At 41.8% G+C, this 25,318-nt stretch overlaps 1 protein-coding gene across 1 annotated transcript in view; it reads right to left on the bottom strand.

The window, feature by feature from the left end:
• Nucleotides 1–22,677, bottom strand: part of med13a (mediator complex subunit 13a) — a 78,182-nt gene extending 55,505 nt beyond the window's left edge. The window contains exons 1-2 of the mRNA XM_034606153.1: nt 22,612–22,677; nt 12,683–12,917 (exon numbers count right to left, since the gene is read on the bottom strand). Coding sequence (XP_034462044.1) covers nt 12,683–12,917; nt 22,612–22,677 — 301 coding nt within the window. The remainder of the gene's footprint in view (nt 1–12,682; nt 12,918–22,611) is intronic.
• Between the last annotated feature and the right edge of the window lie 2,641 nt (nt 22,678–25,318).

Here is a 25,318-nt window from a genome sequence, read left to right as displayed (position 1 = left end):
TGTGGAAAGCTGTGTCATATTATTTTCAAACCAGTTAGAACTCTCCAGGGCAGGCAGTGTCAATCGTGACAGAACAAAAACTCTATTTACAATTAGAGCGAGAGATGTGCATGTTACTGCTGTGGCTGGTAAAGGAAAACCACACTAACAGCCATGCCCTTGATCAGATGGTACAGTCACTAATAGGGACATTCATCAGTGTTTGCAAGATTAAGTGCAGGAACAACTACTGTCAAAACCAATATATTGTATCACCGAAATATAAAGCTTCGATTTTGAAAGTTTTTCTATGTTTTAATCAACACTCTTTACCCTAAGTTGAAAAAGTGACACATAAAATATTTTTTAATTCAAAGAAGAACATTTAAAACGGAGATATGTATAACTGTGTGGATGACAAGTCGAAGTACAGTTGAACAGTGATGATACATTTAACTGAATAAAGACGCGATAAATGAAAGAATGAATGACCTTGCAAACCCTGTCTGACAAACTCTCTCATAAGCATGTAAACTAATCAAACATACTGGAAACTCAGAAAAGGATCTTGCACATTCACTGTGCACACGATCCTATCCTGCGCATAATCACTGAAAGAAAATTACAACAAGATTGCTCTGGCAATCCACTGAGCATGACAAGCCCTTTTCACACCCTGATGCAGAAAACTCCTATTTCCTGGAATGCAAAACAGAAAGTCATATCTAAAGTGACATCTGAGAATCATATTGCATAAAGATAGCAAAAAAACATGTAAATGCAAACAAGATTGCACTTGCTGTTACAGAGAGGTGAAAAAGAGGTGCCTGCTTTTAAGCTATGGCGGTTTTAGGTGCTTTTGGCAACTGCACATGTTGAGTTTTAAGACCAGTGTTTAAGAAAGCTATGGCTCACAAACTCCCAGCCCCGGTTTTGTTTTTCGGTGCAGTGGGGAAAACCAAGATTTTATCATTAGTCGTTTTGTTGTAAAAAAGGCAAATCACTAAAACACATGGTATAAAACAAAACTATGCACATGTAGAAATTGTGTATAGAATATTCCACTCATATCTTATATGCTTACAGAGAATAGTCTGATTATGACTCATGCCAATACACAACTAGGCCATAACGTCCAACGTTATTCTGTCCGTTTTAAAACCCCAACCTGAAATCTACGATATACTGCAAGTTACAACTCCTTTATGTTTCCATCTTGTTTACACCCAAGGCATATGTCATCAAGCAGTTGGTAACTGCCGTATGTCTATGTTGTAAAATGATGTGAAAACTTTATAATGCAATTAAGACATATACATGTCTACATAATGCAACTAAGAAAACACTCCTCATGTCTTCATTCGGTTATTGGTTATTCCAAGTATGACCTTTATTTAGGTCACTATTTACGTTACCAGAAAATGCCGTTTATTCAGACTCTTGGCTCAATTGGGTTAATATCTGAATATTAGTTTCAATGTAAATGTATGTAGCAACGAAAACGATGCTACCCAATTTTGGTTGACTCAACTTCTGTAAAATGTACTACTAAATTCCCATTGATACTTCAATTCACTGGGAAACCACTATGCTATCAAATAAGCAGTGACATGGGAAGGTTTTCTCTGGCTTCTCTTTTGAATTACATAAAAACTGGGCTATCCAAACAGACACACTGCCAAAACTATCAAGTAAAATTTGAACTGTTAAACTGTGATCAAACAGTGTTAAGACAGCTCTAGAACTACTTAGTTCAAGACAACTGACATATCACAAGACAACTGACATATCACACTGTAGCAAGCTGTTCAAGGTGAAGCTTTGTATTGTTACACCCATATCAGAGTTGCTCTCTGAATCACATTCTGCGCTGGACTGAATGCTGGTTTAATCTCATTAACAGCCACTGCTCACATCTTACAGGACTTAAGCTCCTTTCAGTCAAGTCTCCAGCAAACATCTCCCCAAGTGTGCAGCCTCTGCCTGAAAACAGACTAAATAAATACCGGTTGTGACGCACCCTTCTTGTCAGCTTGACATGCGCCAGCTCAGCACAATCCAGCCCAGAGGCAAGTTAATCACATTTTATTGAATTATTAAGTGAACCCATGGCTTGCTCTTGGAATGGAAAGGCAGGTAAAGATATTTTAAATTTAGATGATTCTCAGGCTATCAAAAAAGGAAATTACATTGATTTCCTTCCTTGAACAAGAGAGACACCAATGGCCCTGTGCCAGCCTGGTGGGTTTAAACAGGTTATTTAAGGTGATGCTGAGAGCTATAATGTTTTTTTGAGTTAAGGCAAACAGCCAACTATATGTTGCAAGGGTGAAATTATAAACATCTGCTGGAAAAATAAAAAAGAAGGAGTGTCAACTTCAATAGGAAAAAAGGTATCCTTACCACATCAAATCCACTTTCAAATGCCACAGCTCTAACAGACACTCAAGAGTTCAGCGTGCCTTAAAAACATTACATCAGCTAAAGAAAAACAACTTCAGGCTAGCTGCCAAGTAAAGTGGGGTTATGTGCTCGATGATTTGAGAGCAACCGGCTAATACGTCAGGTGCACGCACTTCTTGAGGGATTAGATCAGGAACACCGAAAAACAGGGCAAAGGCAGGAAAAAGGAAGGAAAACAGCAATTTCCCATTAAAAATTAACCGCAACTGCAGAATAAACTCAACACAGGTAGAAAGAAAACATTTAACATTTCGGAAAACACCGACGTGAGTATCCATGGGATCAAGTTTTCCATCACAGAGAGTGGTGAAGTTTTGATCAGTGCACACAGTCTGAACAATAGCGAGTCAATGGTGCAAACACCCAGGGAGCCAGGACACAGACCCAGGGACCATCGGAGTGTGCACAGCCTCGGCCACAGCTCCACCAAGGCAGACACCCAGTGAGCCATGCATAGCTCCACTATTTTTCACCTACAGTGTTCATTTGAGTCTATTCAAACATGTTTGGACTGTAAAAGAAATTATGTTTTACAGTTTTTACCGGCTCTGTCAGTAATTGACTGCTCCTCTCTTTGTCACTATCATTTGCGTGAGAGAGAGAGTGAGCAGTGAGCAGCAGAGTCAGTGTGTGTGAGTGTGGCGCTGTTATCTTTCCTTCAAGTTCATGAAAAGGTATCATCCAGAAGCTACACAATTCCTACAGAAGCTACACAATTCCTTTATAGTGATTACTATAAGTGGTTTCCACTGTACTGACCAACTTGCAATTATCTATGCAGGAAAAACCCTGGTCGGACATTTTTTGTTATACATTGAGAGTAAAGTACAGAAAAAAAGTACAGATGGGTACTGGTACCGAATTTCAGGTAGTGGGACCGGTTCAAATGTGAACGGTACCCAACCCTAGCAGCTGGGGTGCACAGGCAAAAACTCTTTGGTGCAACAGATTCCAAGTGACAGGTGCACAGACTAAAGAATGAAAGACAAGTTCTCTCCAGGAAGAGATCGATGCAACTGCAGCTGAAACTACAACGTATGACTGTGTGTGGACGGTAACAACTTTATGGATGATAGCACGAGCATGCACACAGCTATACAATGCAGCAATGGAGCAAAACACCAAGTTAGAGATCTACTGTGGCAAGACAAATTAGAATATGGCAGACCGCCACAGTAAAGATAATTTATGGAAAACACTGGTATAGCTGATAACATGTGAAAGACAGGAGAGTAGGAGGAGAGCAGCAAAGTTCAAAGCCATCATAAGAGAGACTTCAAAACACACCGCAAATTTTGCTGTTAAACCTCGAGTCCTACTTCAGCCATCTGTTGATGATGGGGAGATTGGCAGAAACCTCCCTCCACCTACTTTTACATCAAATACCACAGCAATCGCATCTGTTCCCCACTGCAAAGACCACATCTGCCCTCCTACTCTCTGTCGCCTGTTCGTCTTCAGTCTCTCCCTCTAGCGACAGGCAACTCTAAAACGTGCGTCTGTTTTAAATCAAGTGTTCCAAACGACCTCATGTTCATCATGCCATGCCTGCTGCAACACTCCCCACTTCAAACACAGCCACACAAACACAGCAGTTTAAGTTGAAATCTAGCGTGCCGCCTGATGTAAACAGTGTGACACTGACTAGAAATGGTAAGGCAACATTTTACAAACAATTTTCACAACGACATCAGCAGGACTCTGGACCAGATGAGACTTGGGTTTTTAACTTTTAGTGCAGATATCTCTATGATACTAGACTACGGAGTTAAGCTGCTCCAGGGGCAGGGTAACAACGCCTGACTACTAATTAAAAAAAAAACGATTGTCTTTCCACGTCCATAAGGAATGGATGAGACCCATCTAACCTCACTCCTCATCAAAAAACAAAGCCAGCATCTTAGGTTTCTTTTGTTGCAAGAGTCTTTAGAGTTCAAGATGTTCTGTATATACAGTCTACTGCAAAGAAGTGGGTGCTAATTCAAACTGCATTACCCATTGGTCAGGGGTCATGGTCAAGTTGCATTACGTGAATAATATTAAACAGCACTATTCAACAACTCAAACACAATCCTGAAGTTTTTCCAGCTCCTTAAATTGAGAACTTTGGAGAGAAAAGAGAGATAGGCAAAAACAAACACAGCGAGACCACCCCTTTATAGAGGATGATTTCAGACTGGTGAACACAAACTCTGGGGGGATTTGTTGAGGTGAGAATGGGATCTATTCGTGACCCAACTCAAGCAGCAGGTGTACTCTACAAGATAGAGCTTTCAGGCTCCTGTAGCCGGATGTGCTTTACTTTCTGGGACGCAGCAGAGCACGCAGACTGCCGCAGCTTTCATGTTAGTAGTGGCAGCTTCAAGTTTATTTACATAACATTGTCTCTTTTACAGAAACATACACTTATCCAAAATACAGGACCTTCCTTCTGTCAGGGCCCCATAGTGTGACCATGTGCGACCAAAAATCTGTCAAGTGTGACTAAAGGTTTTCCTTGGTCGCACATAAGATTTAGCTAGTCAGTCTCTGTATTTTAGGGAGTCGTGTCGCTTCCTCATCTCCTCTGCAGAGTTTACACTTATATACAGACAAGGCTTGGGCTGGCCCCCGCCCCTGCTCACTCACACGCTGACACACGGACGGTAAAGCAGAGATGAGAGGGGAGAGGCGGTGGACGAGGCGGTAAAAGCCAGAACAGTGGCGACAAAAAGTGTGAATACACAGTGTCCACTACGGACCAACGCTGTGAAACGATTGTAAAATTGCTTCAGGATCAGACCAGAAGCAGGGGTTGGTCTGATTGTCCTCCGTCCACACTCCGGCTGACCTGCACTCACTTTACAACAACACTAATCCGGCGTTATTAGGACCTGAACCATGGTTTTAGCCTAAATGCCCGCTGTTATCCTCCTCCGGGACTGTGTTCAGGCTCACATAGAGGCAGAGCTTGTGCGGTGTGCGCCTGAACATAAAGGCGGCTCCTGGCTAGGGCGAATTATTTTACCTCCGGCAAAAGTATAGACTTTTAATGTTTAACTGTGCATATAACAAGGCAACCTCCTGTTTCAATTTGAACCTGCTGGACTTAATGTGTTTTTGCATAGTACCGTTTAACGTGTAGTAGAACACATGTACCAAAGGTTTTTTTTCTAGTCAATATGTGAGCATGAGTGTTAATAAAGTACGTGTTCGGATGGTGGGCTATGGTTTGCTGCGGTCAGTGCATGGGCCGAAAGTTAAGAGGCCTCATTTAGACAAAGATTTATGAGCTCAACTGATGGTAGGGACACTTCCATGTCATTGTCTCTGTGTGTCAGGCCCAGATGAGCTGACCTTTAAACAAGCTCTTAAGTGGGTGCAAAGCAGTTCTGTTAAGAACACTCACATCTACCTCACACTTTTAGACAGGAATGCTCACATAAGTGCACAAACGGTAAAACATCAAGAGGATATAGCATCAGTCGCTAATCCCCAAAACACTCAAAATCACAAAATGGTATGTGGGCGTTTCTACGTCTACATAAAACTTGGAAAAGCACCACCCACCCACCCCTCTGTGTGCAAGCAATTAGAGCAGCAGTCGGTCATTAAACAGCAGGATTAATGCTTTGTGATCGACTATGCTCAAGGGGATTGTACCAAGCCTGGCCAGAAGGTTTTCTCCTCTCTCCCACTTCTCTCCCCTTATCTGCAAGGAAGGAGGGAGAGAACCAGCAGTGCTCTGTAAAGTCTCCATTACTAATTAATGAATATTTCTTGAGTAGAGAGGAAAAGCGAGATAGATGGAGAAGAGAGGGAGACTGCACCCATGGGCCAGAGCTGCATGCATGGCCGAGTTCCTACACTGTGCCAGCCATAGGAGATCCATCAGGGAGAGCGCGAGAGAGAGATGGAGCAGGGGGAAAGGGGAAAGCGGAGGGTGGTTCACAGGCAGGAGATTAGCCCTGGAAAATTGATCCCAAAGTACAAAGCCGTTGGCCTCCTCTGCTTTTTTCCCCTTAGAGCTGGTCTGGGTTTATCTCTTCATCATTCTCTGTGTTGCACACTGAAGTTTAGAACCATTTTTGAAGGAAAAAGGCTTAACAAAGTGTGTCACAAACTAATTATCTTTGATGCACGTCCAGAGCCTTGTGAATCCAGTGCAGACTCCCAACAAAACTTCACTAAAAGTGGCACTTTCCAGGGTTTCTTGGTGGCGATCAAACAGTATTAAAGTGAGAACATACCACGAGATCGATTAAGAGAAATCACAGTTTCCTTTTAGCCATTGCGTGGCTTATAGTCAATAACATTTGGAAATTCTAAAGAGTGAGTGGGATATTTTTTTCTGAATCCTTGCCTGGGGGATTTACTGGGCTACAGTAGCTTACAATAGGCCTTACATAATTGTGGGACTAAATATATAAATAAAAACTAAAATAGAAACTATCAAAATCTAATAATAGGTCTGGTTCCGTATAGAATGGCGTCTGGGTCAGGTCTGCAGTCCGTCTATTGCTGACTTGTGCTATTGGCATTTTTTCCGCTTCAGCTTGCTCTTCAGGTGAATCCATGCTTTAATTAGGCGCAATTAAAACTTGCAATGAAAAAATGTCTGCGCGTCCCAAAATGCCAATAAGCTGGTTTTCCCTCTGCACTTTTTTCATCATCTAGCTATCAAAAACATCCTACTTTTCTGGTTGGTGGATATTTGTTGTCACCAAACGAATTAGAGCCTGTTTTCTGCAGGTGCTTCAAACAGACATATGGGCAGTTAATTTTGAAAGAGAGATTTTTTTCCCCCACAAACGACAAGAAAAAAAGGCGGACCTGTAGGAGGGTAAAACTTTCAGCCAATACAACAGACTAATGAAATATGCCCTTTGGAAATAGATATTCTGCCCTGAGGTGCAGGGGGGGGGGGGTATTTCACCTTTGATTCAAGGCATGGAGGAGAGTGGTCAAACAAGGACAAAAAAAATCCTATGAACTTGGCAAAGGCAGAAAAATTCAAAGAATTACTGCATTCCAGCTAAAACAAAGACGACTGTCAGAAGATCACTGTCAAAGCAAGAATTCTACTAAATAGAGCCTTTCTTCGCTCAATCATTGAATGGATTCAAAACATCATTAAGTAGTGGAGGAGATGGACATTTTAATTGAGATTTCCTCTTCGCTCTCCCCCCCCCACCCCACCATTTCTCTCTGTCATTCTCTAGAGATGTGACCCAACACACAATTAGGGCTGCAGCTATCGATTATTTTAGTAATCGAGTATTTTATCGAATAAAACATCGATTCATCGAGTAACCGGACAAGAAATAGTTGCAAGTGTGAGAGAGTTTGGGTGTGTGGGTTGAGCCAACATCAGTATGCCCCCCCCTCTCGTTAGACACAGACGGCTGCAGTCTGCCATGCACAGACTATAATTTCAGTGTCTACTTTTACGTAGGAAAATATATTTATTACTTGTTTGCGTGGATTTCCTCAAAAGCGTTACTTCCCTCTCCACTGATCAACAGTAACTAGCGGCTGAGCTAGAGCACGGAGGCACACATACAGGTGATGAGTCCAGGTACGTCAGGACAAAAGGAAGCTGTGAATGGACAATACTGCATTTAAATACAACACTGATGATTATTTTTAATTATACCAATTTTAAAAAACTGAACTTTATTATGTAAACTACTATGCTTTGGTAAATGGGCAAACTGTGTACACAGGGAGACTTTAGCTTGGTTGTACTCTGTGAAGTGTTTTGGTTTTTCGACAGGACCTGAAGGTAGCACCAAAAACGAAACTTATTGGGTAAATATTGTTTGCATTGTAAACAATGCTTTCTGAGCTTTTTCCCCTTCAACTTAATAAAAAACACAAAAGATCCCTGTGATGTGTAGTCCTCCATACCAGAGTCATTTGCAGCTGAGGGAATAGTGAGGAAGGAAATGTGTCCGAGGGGAATAGGGTGCAGTGAAAGCCCTAGTAGGATGTGCAGTGCAGGGATCAGGTCAAACTAGTAAGTCTCTGTTCAAACTAATACGTTTTTACACTAATCACGGCTGGGCAACAAAACGATGAAGATAATTATCGCAATATAACTTTTTCTCGATAGAAACATCAGTGTTAAAGTGACCGGAACGAGCTGGAGTCATGATCCAACATCGATCAATAAGTAAATAAATGCGATTATCAGTTCGTTTGTCGGCAGAGACGAGTGCGCACACACGCTCCTGCAGACAGAAGAGAAGTTCTTCCCGCAGATTATGACGCAATATTGTGTTTTAACTTCATTGTTGCAGAAGAAGCGACGCCCAGTTTATCGGAGAACATAAATATGAATTCAGCACGTTTTTATAGATCAGTTCTACGTGTGAGTGATTTGAAAACAGCAGAGGAGCAGAGTCACTCTCTGACCTGCACAGTGTAATGCATTTCAGTGGCGCTGATTTGGTTTGTATCGCGATATATATCGAAATCGACTGATATGAAAAAATTATCGTGATACAATTTATACCATATCGCCTAACACTAATTTCAAAGGCTGTTTGACAACAATGCCCATTGAGTCCAGCCTTTTAACTCCGTCAAGAATAATCTATCCATACTAACATGCCTGAAATTGAACATCACATGAAAAGCCATTTAACTGTGCATGCACACACCCACAGAAATTGCTACAGGTATTATCATAACATGCAGAATTTCACTGCTCAACAGCAACAAGCAACAGTTTGTTATCCACATTGCATTCAATACTGGTAGTCGAGGCTGATGCCATTTGTTTTCTCTGGAGAAGGGTCACATGGTAGGAGCATGGCTATTAGGGGAAAGATGCCATTGTGACTGATAAGACTCAATCAGGAAACAAACATGGCTGCTTGTGTTATTCTTTCCTAATGTCTGTGTCTGCCCATCCAGACCGAAACAGAACTCTGGACTTTGCAAACTAAAACAGGGCCAGCATCTTTTTCAAAATTCTGTTTTATGGGCTCAATAAGCACAGGTGTAGAAAGTTAAAATTATGCGAACATATCCTAGGAGCTTAGGTAAGTACTATGTAGCAATTACCTTCACATAAAGACATCATTCCTAATTTCTTTGCCCAAAAAATTCAGAGGGCCAGAGGAGGAGAAAGAAGCAATTTACTGTATCTTTCACTTGACCAGGGTGCCCCTGGTCAGGGGACCTCACCAGTTTATAGGGAAAGGACAATGAAGAGAGTATAGGATTTGCATAAGAATACATGCCCACAGTCAACTACGAGGAGGGAGGAAGCAAGCCATTAAATTCAGCAATGGCATTCTCTTATTGGGAATAATTTCTGTGCATGGTCAGGAGAAGATTAGAATTGGTTTTCTCCTTGTGTAACGAGCAAGGCGGGTTTCCAACAGCACAGAAAAGGCGCTTGGTGGTTTGTTACCCTTACATTTCTTCAATGGTGATTAAGTGTCAGACGTTAAAAGATCCCTCAAGTTTTCCGCCCTTCACGACTCTCATCTCTCAAGCTCACTCCTTCTCCCCTCATCTCCCTGGAGTGAAGGGATTACTGGCATGCTGGTATACAGAAATGGCACTTGCTCAAAATTAAAAGACTTTCACAGGCCGCTAATCTAATGAGGATGGCAGAGGGTGTGTGTGTGTGTGTGTGTGTGTGTGTGTGTGTGTGTGTGTGTGTGTGTTTGTGTTTGAGAGCAAGCAACATTTTTGTCACTGAACTGAAAGGAAAAGAGCGGATTTTCATGTTTACCACCAACATTGCACTAAAGTTAAGCTGAAATCACAATAAGAAATAGTAAGCTTTTTAGAATTCTCAAGACAGGCTGGGACCAAAGGCAAAAAATGACACCCATGTAATGGTAAGAAGAGAGTGGTGGTAAAAAGACTGTTGGGCTGGTCTTGTCACAGTCTGCTCTGCCATTGCTACTGGTAGTGTGTTGATTCACACATCTGCAGGGAGAGCACCTTGCAGAGTCAATAAATGCAGCCGGCTGTCAATCATCCTACTTCTCGGGATAGACGAACACTACCAGAGAGCTTCAATCATGGTGCCCAGGACACAGAAAACAAAATATTTTCTTTCCTATAAGCATTCACCTGGCCTCTGGTTCCCAATCAGTCAGAGTGAAAACCAGCTGAAATCTGGGAACTCTGGAGGACGGTAAATTCATGTCACTAAATGTCTCGATGAAAGGATAGACACAGGTCTACAGAAACCGGTCAGAGATTCTGACATTCTTCCATCCCCGGTTGTGTTATCAGGTCTCAGGACACACCATCCTGAAGAGACTGATCAACAGCTGCAGATGCATAGGTTGGGGGGGGAAGGAGGACAGAAGGGGGCCCTCCAGCGACTTTAGATCCATCTAGAAAGGCTGCCCTGCCTCATTTCACTGCCAGTCCCAGAGCAGTTACAAAAAGGAGGGGAAGCTAAAGAAGAAGGGAGCAGCAGCTTCCAAAATAGGAAAAATGGAGCATGACACCATCCATCTGGGAACCGTTCACACTGAGACACAGCTGAGTCAGGGTGCAAAACACTTGAGGAACATGGGGAGTGTGAAACGTCTCATCAGGTGTTCAGGATATACATCTGTGCTGTCCATGGGGACAGAGAGGAAGAGACGAACCGCACCATGGTTTTTATTACACAACTTCTGAAACAGGACCTTCCAAGAGTCTTGCAAAAAGCCCAATTCATCCATTGTTTCCCATATAATGATACATTTCTGATCGCCCGCCACAATGTCAAATAACTACCACCATTGAATGATAGACAGGTATCCAAATTCAGGTCTCAGATCAGAACAGAAAAATGGGATTGAATGCCCAGGGGAGCGCCAGCAAGGGGAGAACTAACAGGTGAGATTGATAGAAAACACAGACATAGAGCTGTTTGCATATATGTATGTTTATTCATTTGTGGCAATGTTCTATAAATAATACAATCAATACAGTATTTTTTGACAAGTAATTTACGAAAGCACCCCGTCAACTACCACCACAAAGCCTGCTTAAGAACACAGCAGAGACTGTAACAATTTCCAAACATAGATTCCCCATGCCACCCTGTTCTACTTGAAATGTAGCTCACTCCATTAGAGGGCCTGAGCCAGACGCTTCAGGTTATTACCAGGACCCGTTAGGCCTGAATGAGCTGCCCATTGTAGCCTTCAGCTCCGATTTTGAGTCCACTTCAGGCACAATATCCCCATAATGAAGGGGGGTCACAGACAGGCTGTGCTTGGCTCAGACTCCAAAGTTCAATCTACATGGCAGAGAGCATGAATAAAGATGGCCTTTTCCCATCTTCCATCACTTATATCACTGTTACTGAAGAGGGGAAACAAGAAAGTGGGGGGTGGATTCATTGGCCTTATTTCTGCTTGGCTGCTCCTGCATGCTGTGTTTCTCGCTCAAGTTAGGATCGCACTGAATTCAGTTTCCATTACCTTTTTCCTTTCTGTTTCAACCGACATGTGGCTGTGGACTACTTATTCTACCTGGCAAAAATAAAATGCCAGGTGCTGATTTGGTGTAGGTCAGCAGTCACTTAGATATGATAGACCTCTATCAGACACCCATCCAATAATAAGACTCTCCGTGTTTGCAGGGAGAGGGAGTTTCTCTTCAGGCGTTGGCACTATCAGCTTTACTCAGTCAGAAAAGGGTAAAGGGGGTAAGGTATCAGATATCACAGATTTTAAGATTTCCTTGAGGTTCTCAGTTATAGGGTTTCTTCCTTGTGCCATATGTAACGATCAAAAATTTGAATCTGTGTCATTTCTCATTCTACAACCAACAACACATCTTGACAAAGCCATCTATGCACCCTCCACATGATCCACTATCTTTAACAGCCATCATTGTTTTAGCTATATAATCTTGAGTGAATCAAACAAAAGGTACATTGGTGGGGGAAGTAAAAATCGCATTCTCGGAGTGGTGACACAGAGAAATAGAATCTCTTTCTCTCTCTCATCATTTCATTTTTCAAAAACACTAGAACCACCAACTTGCCTGCAGAGTAAATGAACTGCTCCTCAAGTGGTACACCCAGCTCTGTGTCTGAGAGCATTTGTTCTTATCCCTTGCACTCAATCACTGAATCTCTAAAAGCACTCTGAATGTTGTTCCGAAGTTGACCCTGACCTCTGACCTTTATGTGCTGAGGAAGTAGCATGGAGACGATGTACCTGCACAGCGCGTAAATTAAAATCTTTAAAACTAGATGCCCCTTATGTGCATGTCAAAGGTCGCTCACCTGCAAGCTCATGGTGGATGAGATCTGCAAAGTTAGGGTCGTCCCCCCACCAGAAAAGCCAAATCTCCCTCCGACCCGGCCGTTGACTCCGCCGCCATACACTTAACACGTCGGCCTTCAGGCAGCGGCTGAAGCTGCATAGGATGGGATCCTCCTCTGTCACCGGGAAGAGGATGGGTGCAGAGGTGGGACCCTGCCACACAAACCTCTTCCATTTGATCCCCGTCAAGTCCGCCTGGAAGAAGAGGGAAAGGGGAGAGAAAGAGAGTGTTAAGTGTGCAGAGTTGCTGCTTAAGGACTCACTCAGCATCTCGACGTAAAACATCCTGAGCAGCGTGTGGAGTAGGTATTAAAACAACACTCTCTACGCTCTGCAACAAAAAATTGAAATAACTGTTTGTTTCTGCAAAGTACTGTGTACTTATGCTCCGGGTTGTTCCGATATCACTTTGAACAACATGTTCGATAAACAATATGAAAAAGGTAATGCTGGTGAATGTAGTCTCACCACCTTAATCCTCATCGTTGGCAAGTGCTCTGGGGATGTGTGTACTTTGCCTTTCTGTAAACACTGTGTGGCTTTTATAGAGAGAACAAAACACATAGGAAAAAGCCTCACAGGCAGTAAATCACTGGCGGGGTTATTAAGTGTTAAAGCATTACACTGCACTGCTAGCTAAAGTGCTTATCAGCTGCACACCAACAAACTGCCCATGTGTATCTAAACAAATGCATGAATGCAAATACTAACTAGAACAAAAAAGACAAACAGAGAATTCCCAAACACGTACACCCCCCTTTCCGCTGGCAATCTGGATCCCTGTTGGCAGTGGCATCCAAAAGTCTGAGCCGACATTGAAAATCTAATATTTTTAAGTAAACCTAGAAATGCATAGAGCATACATAGACAAGATTCTGCACTATGTGTAGTAGGGCTGAGCAATATGGCCAAAAATAAGTAAATATCAATAATCGTCAAAAAAAATGTGAGTTTAAGAACTGACTTTTCCTCCTTTGTGAAGGTTGTGGTTTTAAACTCTTTATGAAAATAACAAACAAGAGATAAACAGCAAAGGCTTCAAAAATCTGAGGTAGATAATTTGTTTGTTATATCTTCTCACTGTGCTTGCACAAAACATCAGCATTAAAATATTGACTTGCTATTGATCAAAATTATAATGCAATGATTGTTTAATTTATTCATCAGAAATCAAATTTAAACAAATTTTGGGCACTGGCCAATTTAACTTCTTTGTACAAAAGGTAGGATTTCCTCGAGCTGTCCCCCTTCCATTGAATCACAAGTTCAGATGACAGTCAAGTGGATTTGATCTATTCATCAGAGGCTTGTTCAAGCAACTCAACTTGCAGCCAGTGTTCGCCCATTATAAATAAGACCGTGCCTCAAGATTCCAGCAGATCATTGCTCAACAAGCAGCAGTGATGCTGGGAAATGGCATCTGAACTAAGTGAAAGTGTCAGGAGGCAAATTGTTTTTCAAAGCGTTAAATTATGGCGCGACTAAAGGTTTCTCAGGAGGAAGTGCATGGAACGCTAAAAACACTTTGCAGATCAGTTGCATCCGACGCACAATCAGATTCAGAAGAATAAAGGTGACCACACCATCAGAAGATCAATACATCAAGCTTAATTCCCTGCGAGATAGAGAAGTAACAGATAGAGAATTTGATAGAATGAAAGAACACAACGCTTTAGAAGAACTACATGAAGACCAAGAAGTCCTGATTGTCATGGACTTCCCTCATCAGTCACATGACCTCAAGCCCCTTTAAAGATTCAAGGACTGAGAGAGCCAAGCACTCTGACATCCCAGGAATCTCTAGAGCATTGTCATGTTCAAGTCCAAGAGGAGTGACAGATGGACACACCTCTCCCTATCCCACTGTCTAAGTGCCCCTGAGCAAGGCACCTTACTCCCCTCTAACACCTGCTCCCCGGAGCGCTTTCCAAGAGCTGCCCACTGCTCCGTGTGGTCCCTGCCCTTGTGTGTGTTGTGTTCCGTGTGCTGTGTTCACCTACGGATGGGTTAAAAGCAGAGGGCGAATTTCTCATTGCATGTAGTATGATTGTGTGTGCATGACTGATGCAGGACAATAAAGGAATCTTAATCTTAAAATAATGCTGGAATAAGACGGGTCATCAGCAAACTTGTTGACATTGTGCGATGAGTGTGTATGCGAGTGCATATTATTTTGTTAGTATTACATTCAAAACATATGCAAAATAAAACTTTTCTTCTAGATATTTCAAGTAATCTGTGTGATCTGCAAATTTTCCTGTGGTTTAGATCAATTTCATTCGGGCTGAGATGCCAAGTTGTACAGGTCTCTGTATATTCAATCAATTAATCCATTACAAATCAGGGGATATCTTAACTCAAGTGCAGATGCGCTGAGCCTGAACAAGTGATTACTCATGGTTGTGGAAAAGCGGTGGTCTTTCGCCTGGCTAGGGATAAGCTGGGAGATTTGCGGAGTTATTTGTGGTGGTGGTGGTGAGGGTTGGGGCTAGGCTGGGGATTGTCAAAACAGAGCATTGTGTGGCGTCAGCAGCAGCAGAGCTAGATCACAACAACAAGTTAGCAAGCCATAAGACACTGTGGCCTCATGCAGATCAACAAATCATTAAAAACCTGATGTTAAAAATAGTTTTGACTACATTCATGGCTCCTGTGCATGTCCAGGCAATACATCAGGAGAATACAGGCTCGCCAGTTAGGTTACAAGTGTATATCATATGCCTCATCAATAAACAGAAAGCACATGTTTAATTTGTTTTCAAACAGGAACTTAAGTTAAAAAGTGCCTGGCAAGCACACAAAAAGCCCAAGGTTGGTTTATAGTGTCAGCATAAATGAACACAGAAGCTCGTCAGGATGCATGATCAAGACATCATGGTATCTGATGAACAATCTGGCTCCTTATTCAAAAGCTGCTACACATGCTGAGTACAAATTCTGAGGTGAAACCAACAGAGCTGGCTAGGTCTGTGTGTAATGACAGTGTGTAATGCAGCAGTGAGGCTTCTCCTTCCTGCTGGAGTGTGAGAAGCGGCACATTACACCTGCATCTCACTCGGAAACATCTGTGCACACAATGCAAAGGGAGGGCTGGGACAACGGTTAACTGTGAAACCAGATCATAAGCCGTGCAGATAGGCAATTAGCAAAGGAACACCCCCCATCATCTTACTGACCATTCATGGCCATGTCCCCAGCGGTACTGTGTGATTCACTGTATAAAAGGTTTAGTTCATAAGTGCCCTACAGACTTTATTATCAGCCTCTGCTCCTCCTAGATATTGGTTTAACACTTTTAGACATGATTTTGTGCTGCACACAGACAGCCGGGCATCCAGCTGCTCACAGGGGACCGATACTTCAGTTTGAATTCAAATAAGAGTTTCAGTAACTCATTTCTTTTATTTACCCGAGATTATCCAAACTTGTGTGCATTGTCTGAAAATCCCTTATGAGTTCATGTTACAGGTCAACTTTTAAAAAGGAACACTAAATACAAAGGAGATATGTACATAGCCATTGCTCTGACAGGCCTGATCTAATACAATAGTTAACACAAAAGGAAAACAGTGGCCACATAATCCCTTGACCTTTTCACTGCTGAGGTACAGTGCATTAACTCTATTTGCATTAACACCAAGGTACGGTAAATTCAAATATGTGAAAAGGTTTTTAAAATTACATATATAAACAAATACAGAGGGGTTTTATTCCTCGATATTTCTCCTGTAACATTTGAGTACAGCAATTTACAATCAATGAAAAACTACACCATTAATTGAAAAGACAATTACATAAACTGATGAGAACTTGGATTATCAACCAACTGTGAATTATTTAATAATAAAAATATCTGCTAGTTACAGACTCTCTCACCAGACATTTGTGGTTTCAAGTGATATATTAATGGCACAGATCATCAAACAACCGTCACATGTGGTGTAAACACAGTTAAATACTCTAATTAACAGTCAGCATGGAATCAGCTGACTTTTAAACGGGATGCAGAGAAAACACTGACTGATCTACGGTTGCTGCAGTGCAACTGAACACGCAGGGAAAAGTGAACTGACGGCATCCTTTGTTTTGAAGTTGAGCTTCAGTAGCACGTGCAACGTAAATATGGACTGATGCAGCTGCTGTGCTGTTAATGCACGAATTAAATAGAACAACCTACAAAACAAGCAATAGCAGAAGTCTTCATCTTAGATTACAGTTCTTTCCTTTTTAACGGTTACAAGCAAGATGTTTCTATCTATGGTGCAGTTTCATTGCAACTAGGCAAGTGAAAAAATTAATCTAATTTAGAACATGTCATTTAAAAAAAACATTCACTACAGAAACTGTGGTTTTAAGTATAACCAAATGCTGTGGGTTACTATCCCCTGTAATGAATGCCTCATTAATGGAACATTTTTATTACTCTAAGTCTATATCTGACATCTTTGTCCTTAATATCAAACTTTATCATAAAGAAAAAACTATATATAGATGCACAATAATTACAACTTATTCTTAAATTACATCCTGGCAAAAGTAGTTAAATAGCTAAAACCAGATGCAAGGAGGCACCCTTTCCTCACACACTCACACACACGTTGGGAACATGCCACGGATTAACACCTAACCACAGCTCAATGTGAAGATATTGTGAAATACATAAAATAACAGTCTCAAACTCTGTGATGTACAGTATAAAATCATCCAACCATGTAACACTGTGTGGGTTTTTAAAAAAATTAAATCAGACAAGTTCAGACATGCGGATCACTGGCGGAGGTTGGTTCACTTCAGCTCATGTTATAGTTTGGTCCGGATGAAGAGAGGCTTTGGTTGGATATATTTTTATTTTTGCGTTTACGCCAGTGAAACAGATAATCTTCCTAAATTCTGTCCTTCCCTCTTCCTGACAGCCATTCAACCGATCAACTTTAAACGCGGCTGGTGTGTGGCCGAGGGCCCAGGGAAGTGCAGCGTTGGCTGTGACGTTTTTTTTTTCGGATGAGCAGTTCTTAAGAGACTCAAAAATAGAAACATTAAATTACAGTCGGTGACTAGGTCAGTGCTTGAGTGAGCATCCACATAACCTACGTCATCGATTACGAAAGAACTCAGGCTGCAGTTACAAAACCTAGCACAGGATCATCTAAAATGTGGGAGTATTTGAGGAAGACCCAAGTTCTGGAAGTTGGCAATGGCTTATCACAGCAGTACAACAGCAATGCACGGTCACTTGGAGCAAAGGCATCACGGAGCGCTTCAGTTATGACGCAGCGACAGGCAGACAGCACTAGTTTGTTTAGTTTGTATCCTCGCCAAAGCAAGAGATATTATTATTCTTAACAGGCAGAACAAGTGATTTATTCACCTCTGCTGTTATGGTAATGTAACATTACACAATGCGCCGTCTAACTTATTCAATTGCTGCATATTTTCTGTTTCCTGCAATGTTTGCGTGAGAAACTGGCTTTAAGTTACTTTTATTCACGTCAGTAAATCTCTTCAAACCTCATTTCCTTGCTGAAACAAAAACACATTTGCAGGTGATTTTCTTAAGTGCTTTTTACTCCAGTGATTAAATAAATCCGTGTCAGACCTATTTTAAGTTTTAAGTCACGTTCTTAAATCAGACTGATTCTGCAGTTCAGTGAAACAGCTGACACAGTGAATATATTAATCTTCACTCACTTGCACAGTTTATTATGTAGACTGGGATGATGTCGTTCATATTATTTTTATTGGCTCTGTTAAAGAGCATGTTAATTTATTTGAATGGCCATTTCCGAGGCTTTAATTCGTGGTGCTGTTGAATTGTGCTGGGTTATACTGAGGGGTCTTCCTTAAATGTTATCAACCTTAATTCAAATAAATGGGATTGTAAAGATATTAGAAACTCCTATTAGTATAACCTAGTAGCACATATTAAAGCCACGTCTCTCAAACAGATTCGATGAGGATCTAAATGAAGATGGTGTTGAATTTGTGGTCCATCATTTTTTGACCTGATATCTGAACGATGTGTTATAACAGTTAATATCATAGCACAACACAAGAGCTGCAGGAATGGACATGAGGATATAAAATGTTTCCACAGAAAGCTGTTAAAGTATAATAATAATTTATGTAATACGTTATGTTGACAATCTACAGAGTGGAGAAGGATGTTGAGAGTATTTCAACCAAATCACTTCCAGTAAGAAACTCTGCTTCATACTGTGAGGAAGTAGAGGTAAGGTTGACATAAACTGGACCCCCATTGAAACTTAATAAAGTTTAAGTGACTGTAACCTGACCTTTGGTGGAATTGGTCTAACACTGTATAGATCACGACCACGTTGCTGGTGAGAAAAGTTTTTAAACTGAGGGTCTGCAGCAGCTCTGGAGCTGAATGAGTTTGTTTTAAACCTGCTGAGCTTATTTTGGAGAAATAGAAGAAAATGTGTGAAGTCCCTTTGAATGAAACCAGTCTGTTCACACAAGACTTCAACCAGAAGTGGTGTTGTTTACACTGAAAGTGGGCCAAGTATATGTTCTGCTGATTCATAATAGATGTGAATAAAATCATTCTATGATTCTACAAATAATTTTATAAAATCGAACGCTCCTTATTGAAATAATAATAATAAACATATGTGGTCAAGAATTATTTAGCACTGTTGAGTGGCAGCATTCTGGGTTTAAAAAAAAAAAAAGAAGAAATATTGTATGCATTTTTAGACAGCTTAGATTTACAGTTGACCAACCATACAGTGCATTTTGTAACATATATGAAAATATAACATAACATTACAAAACTACACTTACTAATGTGGAGTTAAATGTTACTTTTTGACATGTTTTTAAAGGCTTTTAAAAAGGGACGACTTCTTCAACATGCAATGTCTATTGTTGCATAGATGAGCAATGGGTTATATAATTTAGGATTCAAAAGTTGTCTACAAGTTACAAAGTACAAAACTTACTAAAAAAACTGACTTGTCATATTTGTCTTAAATCATATTTTGCAAAAAATGCATTATGAATGTATTTATGACAACTACTATGAGCTGAATCTTATCCAAGCTACTCACAAGAATATTTACATCTCTAGGTACATACTCGAAGCCTGAGGAGGTAGAACTTAATACTCCCACTATCAAAGATTAGACACATCAGTACTTCACTCCCCATCAACTCCAAATGCTCCTTCTGCAGTCTGTCTGTCCTTTCAAAAATAAATAAATAGTCTGTGAGCAAAAACAGGGTGTATTTCCTTCCAACTTAGTGTTACACATGCACATGCCTTAAACACTGCTGTAAATCTGCACAGTCTTTCCTCCTTTCTGTGTAGCGACTGCTCAGGTATCCGAGCAACTGCTTATAAAATGTCCTGGCAGAAGGAGCGATGTGGGTCATGAGGAGTTTTATCTTTCATACACCAAAGCCAAAACTCACAGGACTGCTGTGGGAGGGAATCTAAGGCCAAAGACACTAGATATGGCCAAAGAAGCTGTCCTAAGGTGATGCGTACTTGGGAGGTTACGACCCCTGATTTTGCCAGCTGCTCACCTTCCCTTGGGCCACTTTGGGCTCTCGGTCTCAGTAGGGAACACCGTGTTCAAACAGCTGCCATCCTGCTTTTCAAGATATGAGACAAGCAACAGGTGATGCTGCTCAAATCAAGTCGCAGATGCTTCCCCTCGAACGAGTCCCTGTCACTTTTCCTATCTGTCACCGATCAATTTCATTTGACCTGGTTTATACATAGTTCCTGTTAATTTATTGCATGCCCCGTTCAATGCTACCACCAAACAGGAGGGCTTTTTATAAAGGTTTGAACCGACTCCAACACTGAAATGCATGCCAGGCTAAACTGCAATTTTCATAACAAGCCAGCTCCATAAGTGCATAATAATATAGGAACACATAAACTAAACTTACATGCCAAGTAGATTCCAAGAGGCTCGCTTTAGAATACCAAAAAAAAGCACGCAACAAGTAGTATCGTTCTCAAGAGAAAACCAATCCGCTGAAAAACGAAGCAGGGAAAAAGTGCCACAATGTGTTCACATTCTTTCACCATAAAACCACAAAGTGGAGTCTGTTCAGTGAGTGAGTCATAACAGCAGTGGTGTTATGCTTAGTCTCACTGTGCAGGGAAATGTCAGCCAGACAGGCACAGCACCACAACGACCAGCCTCCACCTCGCCTGTCCACTGTAGCCAGCGCTGCCTTCAAGTGCTGTCGTAAACATTGTAATTACCAGTGCAGCACACACAATCGACCCAAAAGTGTAGTGCTGAAAGAGTGGGGGATTTTCTGCAATGAGATGTTGCCTTTAGGGGGCGGACAGCTAGGAAGCTGTGTCAATTTGTGATGAAAGCAGAGTAGTATTTCGGTATATTGTTATTATACAGGCATCTATGTCAATATCGCAATTGATGACTTTCTACTCCCGGCTCCTCATTTAACTTTTTCACATAGATGCAACATCAAATCTATCTACAGCCTAGAAACTTTGGGATATTTCCACCGCACCACAAATCTATTCAGTGTCACTCACTTTAATAATAATAATAAAAATCTACTCTGCCAAAATATTTACCTTTCAGCACATAGTAAATCATATTAACAACTTCCCACTGGAGGAGGCAAGATGTTAAAAGGAGCACATTAAGGGAGTATTACACTCCTCGGCTAAACCTTCAAGTGAAACTGTAGTTAAGCCTGCTGACAAGCCAATTAACTGTGACAACAAACACATTCAGACCATGTTCTTGATTATCCAGCCAGAGGAGGGACTGCACCCCCTTTACATCTGCTGCAGTGGCAAAGACAAACTGGGGAGGATGATCGCTGTGACATTTATCTCAAATTGGATTTGGAAAAAATACCTGTGAACTTCCATGTGGTTAGATGCACAACCTCAACCATTAAGGGTGATGACAACCAACCCACAACTGACAGCAGGGTTTGATGAAAAAGATATTTACAGCCTGGCAGTCAAACAAGGAAATGCGTGAGACGCTTCCACCCAATTCACACTGCAGCTTCATGGTAACAGAAAGTGAAGTTGAGATTTGTAGCTACCTCGACGGTAGGAGTGCACAGGAATGCATGCATGCCACAGAGTTTTAGAACTCAACCCGGGGGCCTGTGCCTCAGGTCCAGGGAGATCAACAAGACAATGGCATGAAAACAAATACTGTCACCTCAAACGATCTCTCTACATGCCTGGTGCTTGACAATAGCTGTCAGAGGGGAAACACAAGCGGGGGACTAGGGCAAGTTAGACACTGACATTAGTCCACGCTGGAGTTAAGTTGTCAGTGTTCCACAAAAAAAAGACCTAATAGCAAATGCACCATGGTTTCCCCACTGTCAGTGGTAAAACGTGCGTGTTCGATTTAAAGCAGAGCACTTGATGAAACATAGTGGGAATGCAGTGAGGAGGAGATGGGAAGTTAATAACAAACACTGTGTAGAAGAGCCAGAAAGTGCCACAACAACAACAACTAACTCCCGGGGAACACACGAGTCCAGGCTTCAGCACGTCTAATGCACAACACGTATTCCAGCGTGTTAACAGGAGATATTGTTGCTGTAATGCGAGAGACAAGTGGAGCTTTAACGAGCGAGCGGCGCGAGCCTCCAGTGTTTGTGTCCGGGGAAAAGTGGGAAATGTGTCAGAAACGAGATTTTTTTAAATGACAACTCGGCGACAAAGTGTTTCCCAGGAGGGCTCGTGTTCACGTTGTGGGGGAAACCTTGTCCTGAGAAGATGTCAGCTCGACAGGGCCGTAAAGCCTAGCTAAGCTGCTATCAACTGATGCCCGTGCGGCTAACGTTAGCTTAGCCCCCGTTCAGCTAGTTAAAAATGGCTGCTTTGCTTTAGTTTTAAATCTCTTACCAGACAGAATAGATTGGAATGGCAATCCTCCAAGCTGGCCCCGTTCGGTACAAAACAAGAACTCATCCTTCTTCACTGCGAGGTCCAACTCTCCATTGTGTCGCGTCCCGGGGAAATGAAGAACAATCGGGCGGATTTTGGTGTTTTTTTTCGGAGGTGTGCAGGCTCAAATCAGCGACAGATATTTTTTGTGGAACATTTGGCTGGAGGAGAGTTAATTCAACAACCTCCCCGACTGCAGTTCTCCCCGCGCCGCCGGAGCCCAGAGCGGATAAAAGACTCCGTGTGGCCCTCACGTCCACATCTCCAGCAGCACACAGTGGGAACTCGTGCAGGGAAGCGACAAATGTCCATAAAACAAAAAGAAAAGGAGAGCAAAGAAGCAACTCCCCCCCCCCCTCCCTCCCTCCCCCTTAGCCCTGGAACGGTCTCTGCTTAAAAAAAAAATAAAAGCCGTCCTGTCTCACTCGTCCATCGCAAAATCCTCTCTGAACACGAAACGCATCCCGTGAAAACCCCTCGAAATCCGGCATCGGCCTAGATTAGAACGATCGATCCGATCATTTTTCTCAGCCTCGGTTCCTGTTGGTTTCCATTTGAATTCATGGATTCCTTTCTTTAATGGCGGCCACAGGGACAACTCTGCCTTCCACAGCCTATTGGCTCGTTCGTGGTCAAAGCTTCGTCAAGCTGGCCGAAGACAGACAGACACACGTCAGACTGCGGGCGGCGTTTCCGGCGAAGTAAAAGTGCTGCAATGTTTCCTTCATCATTGCAACTAACACAGTGGATGCAGATTCAGGGAAAGCAAATCTGGCATTCGAATTCGATCACACGAAGATATATTTGCCCTTTTTCTTCAAGTACCACGCATCTTAATTAGGCGCTGCAACATTTTGATTGTGGCACACGTTTTACTTTGACAGTCCCGCTCACAACCATCGTCTCTGACCTCTGCCAACTTGCCGGTGTCGTGGTCATGAGGGCTGTAATAACACAGGACTGATAGGTATTGCCGCTAGGCCGAGCGCAAGTGGCGCTACTGAGCAACAGATTTTGTTACTAATGATCAGCCCCTCTAAAGTTGCTCACTTTCACAGTGCACCACCTAGCGCACGAGACGTTGCACTTGCACACATGAGAACGTGCGGCCCGAGATGCACCGGTGCGCCCTGTGTTTTTGTTTTTTTTATTTCAATGGAATACATTCATTTCACCCCGCTCACCCCACTCCAGCAGAGCGGGGCTTCATGTACATAGAGAAGGCAACTAAAATCAAATATTTATCAAGTGCAGAAGTGCAAGAATAAATCATGTATATCACTGAAGAGAACAGAGGACAGACTGAGAGCACAAATGGATGAATAAATAAAATCAAAACAACTTAAATGATGACTAAACAAAGGTCAAACAGCACAACTAAGGACATGTTAGTAAGTGTGGGGTGTGTTGGGGGGACGATGGACTGAATGAAGGTTGGTCGATGTCTCTCTGATCTTCACACTAACCTGTTGCCCTGTCACATGTCCGGGGGACTTGAGATTACATACAGTATATGCAGCAGTGCAAATAATATTAAACTATGATGTAACTGTTGGCTCCTATATTTAATAAACAAGTTAAGATTTGTTTAGAGAGGCAGGTGATATTAAAACACCACCAACATAAATTTCAGTATAACTTGTTGCACAATAGCTACCCATATTCAAACAGAACTCATATTATTTTATGTAACAGAACTTCCCCAGAAGTGAACTTACCCTGTGCTTCTCCTTCTCACACTGAGCATCCAAGTCGTGCAGGTGAAAGTTCACGATGTGGCGTGTATAACTAAATCTTTAAATTGTTATTAATTGTCAATTGTTCTTGATGAAGGCCACAGGTACTTTGGACTCTGAGTGCCAAAGGGGCAGGTGCTCGAGCAGCCAAAGGCCCGACTCCCTCTGCTCATGCCAGTTGTGCAGCACTAACGGACCCGTAACTTCACTTTGCAGGATTTGTGTTATTCATTTACTGTAAAAGTATTTAACATTACTAGTTTAAAAAACGTCTTTTTTGAAGTGTAGTCATCCTCTTGGAACCAGCCTGCATTTCCTTCCAAGTAATTCCTGACTCAAACCAGACAGTTGTTAATTATTAAACTCCACAATGTTTGCTCTTAAAATAAACATAGCAATATAGTGTATATGATTTTTACCAAAAATATCATAAAGCACTGCATAACTGAGAGCTGTTGCACCACTGATCTTAAGAGAGCTTAACAAAAAGGGCTTCGATTACAGCTGCACAATATGACAGAAATAAGCCAAACAAAATAATCTTTTCTGATTCCATTCCTTTGGTTTGTATGTAAATGGGCATCAGTGTCCAGCAGAATTTACATTACCACTGAACATTCTAGTTCATCCTCTGTCGGCTGCGCATGTGAATACTGCAGTTGTTACATTCAGTTCAACTGGAGCCGATGTTTGAGGATAATTTCAACAGTATATCAAATCCTCTCACTGTGAAGAAAATATAACAAATCGTACACACAATATCAACACCAACAAAACAAATTCTCTCTCTGATCATATAATCTGTTTTGTACAGTTAGTTTTTCAGGTAATTTCCAAGTTGGAGCACCATAGATTTATAAAATATTAATGATGAGTTGTTTTTTGTCGTTGTTAGTGCATTGCCTGGTTATTATAATATTATAAAGACC

This window comes from Hippoglossus hippoglossus, chromosome 14 (genome assembly GCF_009819705.1).
Source record: "Hippoglossus hippoglossus isolate fHipHip1 chromosome 14, fHipHip1.pri, whole genome shotgun sequence".
NCBI lineage: Eukaryota > Metazoa > Chordata > Actinopteri > Pleuronectiformes > Pleuronectidae > Hippoglossus > Hippoglossus hippoglossus.
This window is presented reverse-complemented; position numbering and strand designations above follow the sequence as displayed.